Source organism: Tiliqua scincoides, chromosome 2 (genome assembly GCF_035046505.1).
Source record: "Tiliqua scincoides isolate rTilSci1 chromosome 2, rTilSci1.hap2, whole genome shotgun sequence".
Lineage (NCBI taxonomy): Eukaryota > Metazoa > Chordata > Lepidosauria > Squamata > Scincidae > Tiliqua > Tiliqua scincoides.
This window is the reverse complement of record NC_089822.1, coordinates 246,310,220-246,322,334: the sequence shown is the minus strand read 5'-3', so window position 1 is coordinate 246,322,334 and position 12,115 is coordinate 246,310,220. Positions and strand designations below refer to the sequence as shown.

The window sequence follows — 12,115 nt, the reverse complement described above, 5'->3', positions numbered from 1 at the left end:
GGCATTCGGGCCAGAGGCCATGACTCTGAGTGGATGGTGGGCCACTGCATTGTGACACCACTTCAGAAAATTCAGTGATGAAGTGCCAAAAAGCCCTTGAGGCTGCTGCTGCCTCCCCCAAAATCCATACATACCCCACTGCCAGTTGCCCAACATGGCAACAGTTTCTGAACATTAAACATGTCTTGAGAACTTTTTCTTTTCTTCACAGGGTGACAAGGCAGACAGCTTTTATATTGTAGAATCTGGTGAAGTGAAAATTTTGATTAAAAGTAAGGTAAGTTCAAATACACTTGTGGTGAGATTATTATTGGTTAGAAATAAGCCCATGAAGTAAGAAAAATGGCCAGTTTATGACCAGGCATATTTCAGAATCCTACTATGAATCTTATTGTGTTACTCAGTTATCTGGTAAAAAAGGCATGGGGAAGCAGGTGCACAATGTAGGTGACAGTTTTTTAGGATTATTAGAATGGATTAGACTGTGAGTAAGATCTTCACAAGGACTTTAAACAAAGTGAACAGTGGCTAGCATTAGTGCAGTCATGACAGGGCACTATATTGCTGACAAGGGAAAATGTGGGGAAGAATTTGCAGTAAAAGAGGGCAAGGGCATAGGCAGGCCCATACCTCACTTTTGCTCTTGCATCTGCCCAGGATCATTATGGCAGCAGTGTTTTTTTTGCTGAAATTACAGCATTTACTGACAGTTAAAATGTACCCTTTCTGACCACCAACAATGCACTTAGGTTTCCTAATGGAAGAGCAATAGGATGCAGTTAAGAAACTATTTGCAATATCATTAGTGTTGTGCCCTCTCAGCAGTTTTCTTACTGTTTTTGTTGACATCCATCTTCCTGCTGTGATACTGTGGAGACATTATTTGCGAATTCAGAGACTCCTGTTAAGTCATACTTGGTTGAAATAGGCATGCAAGATTAGTGAGAGAATTGGTGTGCATTAGAATGCTTGACTTCTCAAAGCTCATCTTGAACAGCTGCTCTTCCTTGCCAGGAGAACTTGGCAAAACTGTGCTATTGTGCATGTGTGTGGTTTTTTATAGCCTATCGAAAATGTCTCTACAGCCTTCTCTAGCCAGCTAACAACATGGAATGAAACAATATAATCAATAAGTAGTTTTATATTCAAATTAAACTCCTGCCTTTTATCACAAAAATGCTTAGCAGAAGTCCATCAGAAATTCAGTGCGTACAGTTCATAATTGGAAAACCCTCAAAGTTATGTTGAAATAACAGTGTTTTCACTTGCTTTTTAAAAGCCATAGACAAAGTTGACATGACTGGCCTTGCTGAGGAGGGAGTCTAGTAGGAACATCACCACAGAAAAGGCCCTTTGTCTTGTAATAAATCTGGCCTTTGATTATCCCGGAACTTGAATCAGGATACCCTCTGGATCTTGGTGCATATATGGGGAATTAGTTTCTGCGTAGCAATTTGCTGATAAAACAGAGCCACTTCCAAGTGTTATGTTTCAATTACAGACTGTCACAGGCAAGGATGCAAACCAGGAGGTGGAGATTGCTCGGTGTCAAAAAGGACAGTATTTTGGAGAGCTTGCACTAGTTACTAACAAACCTAGAGCAGCCTCTGCCTATGCTGTTGGGGAGGTCAAATGTTTAGGTAAGGACTCTTTATTTTCTGTTCTTGTTTGTACTCCTATTGGTCAAGTTCCATTAGGTTGGACATTTGTACCCAGGGAAGAGAGGTCAATTGAGAGCCAATTGAAGTACTTTTTCTACTGTTGGTAGTAGACAAAGGGGAAATGTGATCAAAACTGTGGGGCAGAGTACTAAAACCCCTTTACTGTACCACCGTGGTTTCCCAACATTTCTTCACATTGCCAACATTTTTTTTCCAACGAGAGGGAAAGGGAGTCCAAAACACATGTTAAAACTAACATCGTTGTTATTAACAGTATTTATATACATGTCGTTTGCTTAGAAAACTATTTCTGAGTCTTCGTTGTCTGCTCAAAGGCGAGTGATTTGTAAGAACTGTAAACTGAAAACTATAATTTAATAGCAAACTTTTTGCTGTACTAATTGATTTTGCCTTTTCTTCATTTTTCTATGTGTGACATCCCTCCTGAATGGGGGCCTATAATCTTACATCGGGCACTTGCCTTGTGACCCATTGTTTATAGCAACACTGTTATGAAAAGTGACTTCCGTTTTGGAAAGGGCTGTTTGTATTATCTGATACCACTTCTCACCTTTTACTGCACCCGTACTTGCCTCGCCATCCCACTCACTGGTGCAGCATCACAGAGTCCCAGCTTTCCTAGCTAATATATTCTATTGTCAGTTTCTTGCCCGGGGTGGGCTGGCTGAGTGGACAGGGAGGGTGGTCAACTCTTCCTTGATGGAGGGGACGTTACCGCTCGCTTTGAAATGGGCGGTGGTTCGCCCCCTCCTGAAGAAGCCCTCCCTGGATTCCACTGTGTTGGATAACTACCGGCCAGTCTCCAACATCCCGTTTCTGGGCAAGGTAATTGAGCGGGTGGTGGCGTCCCAACTCCAGAGGGTCTTGGATGAAGCGGATTATCTGGATCCTTTTCAATCTGGCTTCAGGCCGGGCTTTGGGACGGAAACCACCTTGGTCGCCTTGGTGGATGACCTACGCCGGGGACTGGACAGGGGGAGTGCGTCCCTGTTGGTCCTGCTGGACCTCTCGGCGGCTTTCGATACCATCGACCATGGTATCCTTCTGGGCCGATTGGCCGAGTTGGGAGCTGGAGGCACTGTTTTGCGGTGGTTCCGCTCCTACTTGGAGGGTCGGTCCCAGATGGTGGTACTGGGGGATGCCTGTTCGACACCCTGGCCCTTGAGATGTGGGGTGCCACAGGGCTCAATTCTGTCCCCCATGCTATTTAACATCTACATGAAACCGCTGGGAGAGGCCATCCGGGGGTTTGGAGTGGGGTGCCATCAATATGCTGATGACACCCAGCTCTATCTCTCCTTTCCTCCAGACTCCAGGGTGGCGGTTGAGGGCCTGGAGCGCTGTCTGGAGGCAGTGAGGATCTGGATGGGGGCTAACAAGCTGAAATTAAATCCGGATAAGACAGAGGCTCTCCTGGTTCGGAAATCCTCGATGCAGGTGCTGGAGTATCGGCTTGCGCTGAATGGGGTTGCACTCCCTCTGAAGGAGCAGGTCCGCAGCTTGGGGGTCCACCTGGACTCGCAGCTGCTCCTGGATTCCCAGGTGGCGGCTGTGGCAAGGGGGGCCTTCGCTCAGCTTCGGCTGGTGCGCCAGCTGCGGCCGTACTTGGATCGTGCAGACCTGGCCACGGTGATCCATGCCTCGGTGACATCGAGATTAGATTACTGTAATGCGCTCTATGTGGGGCTGCCCTTGAAGACGGTTCGGAAGCTGCAACTAGTGCAGAATGCGGCGGCCCGTGTGGTTACTGGAGGTAGGTGGCTCGACTCTGTCAGTCCGCTTCTCCAGCGGCTGCACTGGCTGCCCATTCGTTTCCGGGCCCAATTCAAGGTGCTGGTATTGACCTTTAAAGCCCTATACTGCTCTGGACCAGGGTATCTTAGAGATCGCCTGCTCCCATACAATCCGGCTCGCCCTCTCAGGTCATCAGAGAAGGCCTTTTTACAAGTGCCGCCGCCTAGGGAGGTACATGAGGCGGCTGCAAGAAATAGGGCCTTCTCAGTAGTGGCACCAACGCTATGGAACTCCCTTCCCCTTGACTTAAGAATGGCTCCCTCTCTTGAGACCTTTCGGCAAGGCCTGAAGACCCTTCTGTTTAAACAGGCCTTCTGAGTTCTTGGCCTTTTAACATCTTTTTAACATCTTTTAATATTTTTTACAGGCCTGATTCTTTTATGACTTGCTGCTGCTCTATGCTCTTTTTACCTATTTTTTTTTACTCTGACTGCTGTTTTTAGTATGTGTTAATATGTTTTTATTTGTTTTTAAATTGTTTTTAATATGTTGTAAGCCGCCTTGAGTCCCTTCGGGGAGAAAGGCGGGGTAAAAATAAAGTTGTTGTTGTTGTTGTTGTTGTTGTTGTTGTTGTTGTTGTTGTTGTTGTTGTTGTTGTTGTTGTTGTTGTTGTTGTTGTTATTATTATTATTATTATTATTATTATTATTATTGGGATGTGGAGGTTTCCTCTTGAAGTCAAGGTTCATACATGTCTTTCACGTTTCTTTGTGTTTCTGTGCAGTTATGGATATACAAGCGTTTGAGAGGTTACTTGGGCCCTGCATGGACATTATGAAGAGGAATATAACGCATTACGAGGAGCAGCTGGTGGCATTGTTTGGTTCTAGCATGGACCTGACAAATCCAGGCAATTAGGCACAGAGTACCTTAGTGCCTTCTCAGTTCAAGACACAGAAAAGCCTCCTGTTAGCAACAACACAGCACCACACAAATGAAAAAGGACACTACAGGACAGTGGCTGTTGGTGTTGTCTTGGGCATTTTTTAGAAATCTTCATAGGTCTCAGCACAGCTGGATGGGTCAAGTCTTGTTCTAGACCTCCGCTTTGCTGCTGAAATTTCATTATTAGACCTAGCTTACTGCTGAGTTTCTTGATCCTCCTTTCATTTTGCTTGGTTCAGAATGGCATGTCTCTCCAACAATTCAAGTGCCTGATACAAAGATTTGGAGCCCTCTCTGTTTGTTCTTGTTTAAAAAATAGAAAACTTTGTAATCAGTGATTTAGGGTGGCAGGTGGCTCTTCCTTCTCTCAGGGACAGCCACTTCCTTACGGTATCCTCCTTTTGACACTTTTTTTTTTTCCCCTGGTGGAGTATCAAAATCTGCTTTTAATTAGGGTAGTATGCTTGGGTTTGAAATAGTTGGAAAAGTTAGAGGACAACAGTGGCATTGGAACTAATGAATTTGCTAGTTCTGAGCTGTTCTTGCCATCTGCTGGATATGACAGGTGCCACAACTCTTAAAGCTTAAGGGTTCAAGAGACATACCCAGTCAATAGTGCGCAGAGAAGCAAAATGCTGAATTGTGAGCAGTATCTGTAATGGCAAGCAATTTTTATATTTTTAAGGCTACAGTGAATTTGAGTCAGGTCTTTGGATCCTTTGGCCACAGGAATGTTGCTGCAGTATTGTTTTCCAAAGGTTTTGCTGTCTGTTTCTTAAATTTGGACTGTTTGGTAGTCTGATAAGAAATAGCAGCAAGTGACCCAAATTCCAGTTCACAAGGATTCTTTATAGTCCTGGATTTTGCACGGCACTGCCTTAGGCAGAATCAGTTTTAATGCTCTTTTTAAAAAATAAAAGCTGATTTTTTTCATAACTTAACAAATATTTATGTACTAAGGGGAGCTCCCTTTAGCTATACTATTTTACAATATTCTTTAACATGATTAAGTATACACGTTCCAATTGCCAGGTCTATTTGCTAAATCTTTTGAAACATTTTATCAACATTTTACTTCAAAAATGAATGATTTTTTTAAAAAAAAGTCAAAATGAAAAAATCTCATTTACACTCTGTGCAATTGGTTTGTGGGTGAAGGGATCTCTTTGAGCCAAAATTTAGGGATTCGGTTAATGTCATTTCTCTAAAATATCTGGCTTGTTAGTATTTTTAAAGGTGTTTCAATACCATTACTTAAAGTAACAGTTGCATTAAATTTTACCTTGTCAAGAATTAGACCTTAAAATGGGTCTCTTTCATAGCATTAAAAAGAGCATTCTAAAGACATCAAACCAGTAGGTGGTAATTTCAACAGCCCGTTTCATCATCACTGTTCATCAGCATGTTAGAAAATGTCTGTTTTGAATAGAGATTTTTCACTAAATGTGAATTTTTGCTTGCTAGAATAAGAAAACAAAAGTCTGTGTGGCCCTGCCATCTAAACTTGAAAACTGCTGTTCTGAATTTTTCCTTCTTGGCAGTGCCACAGATAACCTGTAAGTCACTCATAGCCTTCAAGCCATTTTTCTGCTTGCCATTTGTGTTCCTGCATTGGTAACTTAAGATGTACTTACTAATACGTTGCTGAATCAGGAAATGATGCTGAACTAGCTTGAAGATTAAAATTATCACGTTTTTGGTCATTAAAATCATTGACAGAGGTACTCAGAGCTTGATGGGTTGTATTCTGGGTCGTCCCCCCCAACACCTCCATTTCAACTACTGTAGGGAAGAAGATTGCGCAGCCCCAAAAGTCTGAAGAGAAAACAATTCATCTTAAGATTTTACACCAAAGATACTATTTTTAATTGTAGGAGTCTCAGTTTGCGAAAACCATCTAGGCTATAGATTTGATGGAGATTATGGTGTTTAAAAAAAAAAAGTCACTGTGGAGCCTGTGCAGGTTTATGTTGAAAGCCATTTTTGAGTTTTCTTTAAAACTTAGCCAAACTTTAGTTGAGCCAACCAACTTCATTCTATACCACTATTTCCTTTCATTTATGCAGTCTGTGCTAAACACATACCCATCTGGAACCCTGGATGCTTTTGTTCCTGTTCCTTGGGTACTGGCCTGCACAGCTTTGTAGTACATAAAAGTTACACAAAACTGCATCTTTTCCACCTGCCTTTGCTAGAACAGCCTTTGCTGGGGTTTTATTTCCTGGAGCTCTGGAGGGAATCCCACACTAGAAAAAAAATGACCTAGTGATAGGAAAGAGAACAATGTGCAGAACTGAAAGAGTATTGGGAGAGGCAATGCTCACTGATACTGACCCTTGTACTTCCTGCACGACATAGTTTTCTAAATGTTTCTGGAGGTAAGTAAGTCAGGGAGGTAAATTACACAACTCCAAATTGGGCTAATCTTTTGCAAATCTGTGCAAAATCTAGTTTTTATCAATGTGCATCTTGTTGGTGAACTGCTCGTATGATTCACTGTAATGATGAGCTGTTTGAGAATTCTACCCACACATTTTCAGCCAGGGTAGAATTTTTTTGGTCTGCTGTGTTTTTATGCAAAGCCAATTTGCATTTGTGTGACTTATCCATGGCCCTAAAAAGAGATCAACATTATTTTTTAAAATGAGCCATTTGGGATTTCTCTGAGTGGATAATGATTTGGGTAATGTCGTTATATTAAATGATTTGTTGTGCAATATGTAGAGTGAAAGTTAGTTAATCATGTAAAGATGATTCTATTTAAACATCTTACAAATATTGTTTTTTTTCTGCTCTGTGTTATGGGGAAAAGGAATCTACCATTGATTCACATATCATTGGCGATATTCAGCTTTAATAAGAGAACTCAGCAGCAAAGTGGATAACAAGTAGTGTCTGTTGAGACTCTAAGTGTCTTTTTAAACTTTGTGCTTGTCAGTTTTGAAGCCCCTGGGAGGAGCTCACCATGTCCTGGTGTTACGATCTTCTTGTTAATGTCACACCACAGGTTTTCACAATATATTTTTAAAAAACCCTGTCTTAAACAAAACAAAACAAATGTGCAGTTTTACATACAAAGGACAGCCCCTTTGAATGTCATTTTTTTCTTTTCAGTTAATTCCTGACATGTATCTGTAAACCTGCCAAAAATACAACTTTTCTGGTTTTTTTCACTCTAGTAATCTTTTCTCGTTGTTGTTGTTGTGAATACTGCTATTGGGGTTTGGGGGGGTGTTTCAGTTGCTCCAACCACATGTTTCATTAGAGGAGGCCTTCTCTGTGGTTTCTCCCTGCACAGGCTATAGGGCTATGCTGGACCTTGATCACCCAGGAGAAAGAATGTTCTGGTCCCTTAGGAGGCTGACACAAATTTGCTGAGCTTGACTAAAACTTCAACCATGTGTTAGAAATGCTTTCCTTCAGCCACATAACTAAAGTTTAGTTGTGCATAAAGATGCTACCTCAAGGCTCCAAGTGCTTTAAATGTGTCTTGCCTGTGAGAACTCCACAAATTGGTTCTGAGAACTTGTTCTTTTGCATTAAGTGTGTGGAATGTTCTTTTTAAAAAAAGATTTGGTGGGAAGGGGCTTACTTTCACTCATTTTTACAGCTAGTACAGTATTTGATTTTCCAAAAAAGGTGTGAAGATTTGTAGATGGGTCAGTTCTTGCACCATAATATTTCCCAAGATGGGCATGGAACACCTGCCATGTAAGATCCTGATCGCCATCTGATCTGGGGTTTGACTTCAATACCAACCAATAAAAGCTGACATGCCATGTCTAGCCTTCCTGATTACAGTCTTGAGTGTGTGGGTGTACTTTTTTAAACTTGCTCCAGCAAATGTAACCCTTTTCTGTGCTTATAGACTGGAAGAGGTGGTTCAAATTAAGTGATACTTAACAGAAGAGAATAGTGAAACGGTGAAAATGTCATAGATTCATGGTATAAGCTTGCTCTTCATCTTGAAAATTCCAAGTTTACCTCCTCCAGAAAGTTGAGAAATAAGTCAGTTCAGATTGCAGGTGAGAATTGCTGGCTTTGGATGCTGTCTCATATCAAAAACCTCTTGCACATAGACTGAGTTTGCATTTCATGCATGCTTTTGCAAGATTTGTCACTTGCCTTCCCGTTTCCCAGCAGGACATTTAGGGTAATGCAGTACTTGTCCAGTACATAGTCTTGTGCTTTAGGCATTCATCTAGTTGTCTTGTGGCCTGTAACAACTGCATGAAGGCAACAAAGGACAGCTTGACATTGTGTGTGTGCTGTAGCCATTAAGTTTCACAGTATTTTCTATCTCTTCTTCCCTGCCCCACTCACTTAGCAGGATAAATATATTTATTTGAAAATGTTACACTGTGCCTCTCCATACTTATTGGAGTTCTAAGTAACTTAGTAAATACATAAAATAAGGTAAAATACAGTAAAAACAATAAAATGGTGAAAGTACTACAGTACAATAAAAATTAGCCAAAATGCTCTATAAAGGCAAAGTGAAATAATAAAATCTTGACCAGTATGAGAGGCCAGCAAGGAGGGAGCAGTACAAAATTTCAGTGGAGAAATGTCACAGGCCATGTATCCCAACAGGAAATATTATCATGGGTTGCTACCAGATGAATGTCAGAAGGCAACATTGCTCATAACAGGGCTATCTGAGATGGGTTTGCAGAGTGGGCAGATCCAGGTGAAAGGTTTTCAGATACCTGACTGCTGAATCATTTGGAGCCTTTATCACCAGTACTTTGAATTGTGCCTGAAAAGATGCAGCCAATTGCTTTAGTGATGAACTAAGAGGAATGTGACATGGCCCTTTCCCTCTTAACTGCACTCTGTACTAATCAGTCTTCAAAGGCAGCCACATGTAGACTCTTTTAGTGGCTGAAGTTAAAGCAATAACGGTATGGAGTGTGTTTAATGGAAGTTTTAATTCTTTTATAGTGATATTATGTAGCAGTGTTTGCCCAGGTTCTTGGGACAGAGAGCTAGAGATCAAGGTTAATGTTTTAACTATGTTCCAACTGTGCTTGATCACTTCTGGGATTGGGGGGAATCGTAAGCAGTACAAAGCCGTCCTTTTTGCCTTTGTTTATGCAAAGGTGCAAAATGTTCCATGCAGCCAGGCTTCAGGGATCAATCTGTCCATTTTCATCACTTTTTTTCCAAGCTGATGAAGACAAGAAATATTTATTGGCTCTTTAAGTTCTTGTTTTTGGTTTCATGGGCCTTCTCCCCCCTTTAAATGTAGGGTCAAATAGATGGCTTCTCTGGAGCTAAACTATTTGTACATATTTAAAAAATCCCATCTGTGTCCTGGTAGCCAGGTCAGCTTATATTTGTTTGTAGTTCTAGGAAAAGATAGTATTGATTGTACATGCACTATGATGGTGAGAGTTTCTCGTCTCCACTCCCCCCCCCCCGCTGCCTGTGGCATTATTTGGTTTGATACAGATTCTTAGAAGGTTATAGCAAATTCATCATTTCTGCACCAAATCTGCATCATTTATAATTGTTTTGATGCCAGTTCAGTTTGGAGGGCTCCCTAACATAGCTTATGAATCTTTGGCTTGCCAGCTGCCCCATGAATCTTTTTGTGTCCTCTCCAAATGCAGATCTCATGCCATCTGCCCTTTTCTATGCTTGCACCCGAAATTGGAAGCCCTGGAGGAATTGGTACGATATATAACAACTTAGGTAGTGATATTGTTAAGGAAGAGTAACTGTTGGTTCACACAAAACCTAGGAAAGATACTGACCTGTTTCCTTCTTCTTGAAGATCTGTCTTTGATCCTTGCCCAACATAAGTACTCTGTGTCGGTGGCCTAAACAATCCATTTGTGGTAATAAAGAAGGACATAAGAACATAAGAACAGCCCCACTGGATCAGGCCATAGGCCTATCTAGTCCAGCTTCCTGTATCTCACAGCAGCCCCACCAAATGTCCCAGGGAGCACACCTGATAACAAGAGACCTGCATCCTGGTGCCCTCCCTTGCATCTGACATAGCCTATTTCTAAAATCAGGAGGACATCATGGCTTGTAACCCGTAATGGATTTTTCCTCCAGAAACTTGTCCAATCCCCTTTTAAAGGCATCCAGGCCAGATACTGTCACCACATCCTGTGGCAAGGAGTTCCACAGACCAACCACACGCTGAGTAAAGAAATATATGTATTGAAAGTTAGTGTGTTAAAGAGGGACCTTGTATGACTTCAACAAGATGTCTGTGCGAGCACATCATATATGCACCTAGTTCTCACAGTTCCTCTCTTCTGGAAAAATCTTATTAATGTATCTGGGGGAGTCTCAGCAAAATTGGAGCTAATGTGTGGTTGAAGTGCAAATTGTTCTGAGCTCAGAAAAAGACCTCTCCTTTACTCTCCTCCCTGCTCTTGTGTCTTGATCTAGCAGAAATGCAGTGAGGGAATTGATATGTACCCATAGTTACATTTGGTAAGTGATTGTATTAAAAAGAGAATCTGCTGTCTGTTAATCTGTGCTAGTTTTGGCCCCTCTGCATTGCAGCTAGAGAACTGTGCTTTGCTCACACAGGCAGGCACTCTGATCCAAGAGAATTTTTCTTCCTACAGGAGAACATCACTTAGTAACAATCTAGGCAGCTCTAAAAAAAAATTTGTGCATGTGTACTGGTATGTGTACTGTGTACTGGTATGGGAACAATGAGTTTGAGCCTCAAGCTGGAAATCAGAGATTTTACCCATAATGTCATTTTATATAGCATAGTGTTTCCAGTGCTTCTCACATTATCTTTAACCCTTACAAACAGCCTTGTAAAATGTTAGTACTGCTGCTGTGTATAGTAATATTACTAATGGAGTGCAGAAGCTGAAGGTGGGACTTTTAAGCTTACCTTATGAAAACATGGCAGAAGCAAGACATAAATTTAAGGGGTTCGTCTCACTGCCACTACTTAGCAGGGATGTGCAGTGGGTGGGGAGGGAGGTGAGACACAGCCTCCCACTGGAGTCCTTCAAAAAACAGCACCACAGCTATGTGAGGCGCCCAAGCACTCGCAACCCATGCTCTCCTGTGCATGGGTTGTGAGTGCTTGGGTGCCTCACATGGCAACAGTGCTGCTTTTTGAAGGACTCCAGTGGGGAGGCTCTTGCTCCCCAGCCACTGCACGTTTCTGCTACTTAGCTGCTACACCAGCTTTATGCCACCTGTATGTCATTGCTTGTCACTTCGTTTAAATTGTTTTTCTTTTCCTTGCTTACATTTTAAACAATGATTACTATATGTTTTAATTGCAAGCAAATAGGAGCCATTTCATATCTTGCAGCATCTGACTTATGGAAAAGGTTTTTTGTCAAGAAAAAATATCTAGACTTACCTGCCTTCACTGTCTCTCCTGGACCAAAAGAGAAAGTAAAATTAGTGAATAATTTCTTCTCAAGGCTTCCTATTGACTTGGGAAGTATGCAACAATGCAATTTAGAAATGGGTGCAATAGCCTTTGTGCCAAAAATGTATGCAGAAGACATTTTCCACAGGGCGGTATAAGAATTGTAAGTTAGTTGGTTAAATCTATTAAAAGTCACCTAACCTTATAACATCACAAATTTTCTCCAATTTTAAGTGATGTCTTACCTGTTCTCAAACTCGACAGGTTCTGGAAAGTAAATGTTACATGGTGTGAAGGGAATTGTAATAAAACCTACAGCCTAGCTCACAGAGATCCAATATGCAACTATTAGTAATATAAGAAACTTACTGGCTTATATTACACT

At 41.6% G+C, this 12,115-nt stretch overlaps 1 protein-coding gene across 1 annotated transcript in view; it reads left to right on the top strand.

The window, feature by feature from the left end:
* Nucleotides 1–7,539, top strand: part of PRKAR2A (protein kinase cAMP-dependent type II regulatory subunit alpha) — a 111,077-nt gene extending 103,538 nt beyond the window's left edge. Inside the window, exons 9-11 of the mRNA XM_066618498.1 lie at nt 212–277; nt 1,502–1,640; nt 4,201–7,539. Of these exons, the coding sequence (XP_066474595.1) occupies nt 212–277; nt 1,502–1,640; nt 4,201–4,334 (339 nt within the window). The 3' untranslated portion in view covers nt 4,335–7,539. The remainder of the gene's footprint in view (nt 1–211; nt 278–1,501; nt 1,641–4,200) is intronic.
* Nucleotides 7,540–12,115: the final 4,576 nt, after the last annotated feature.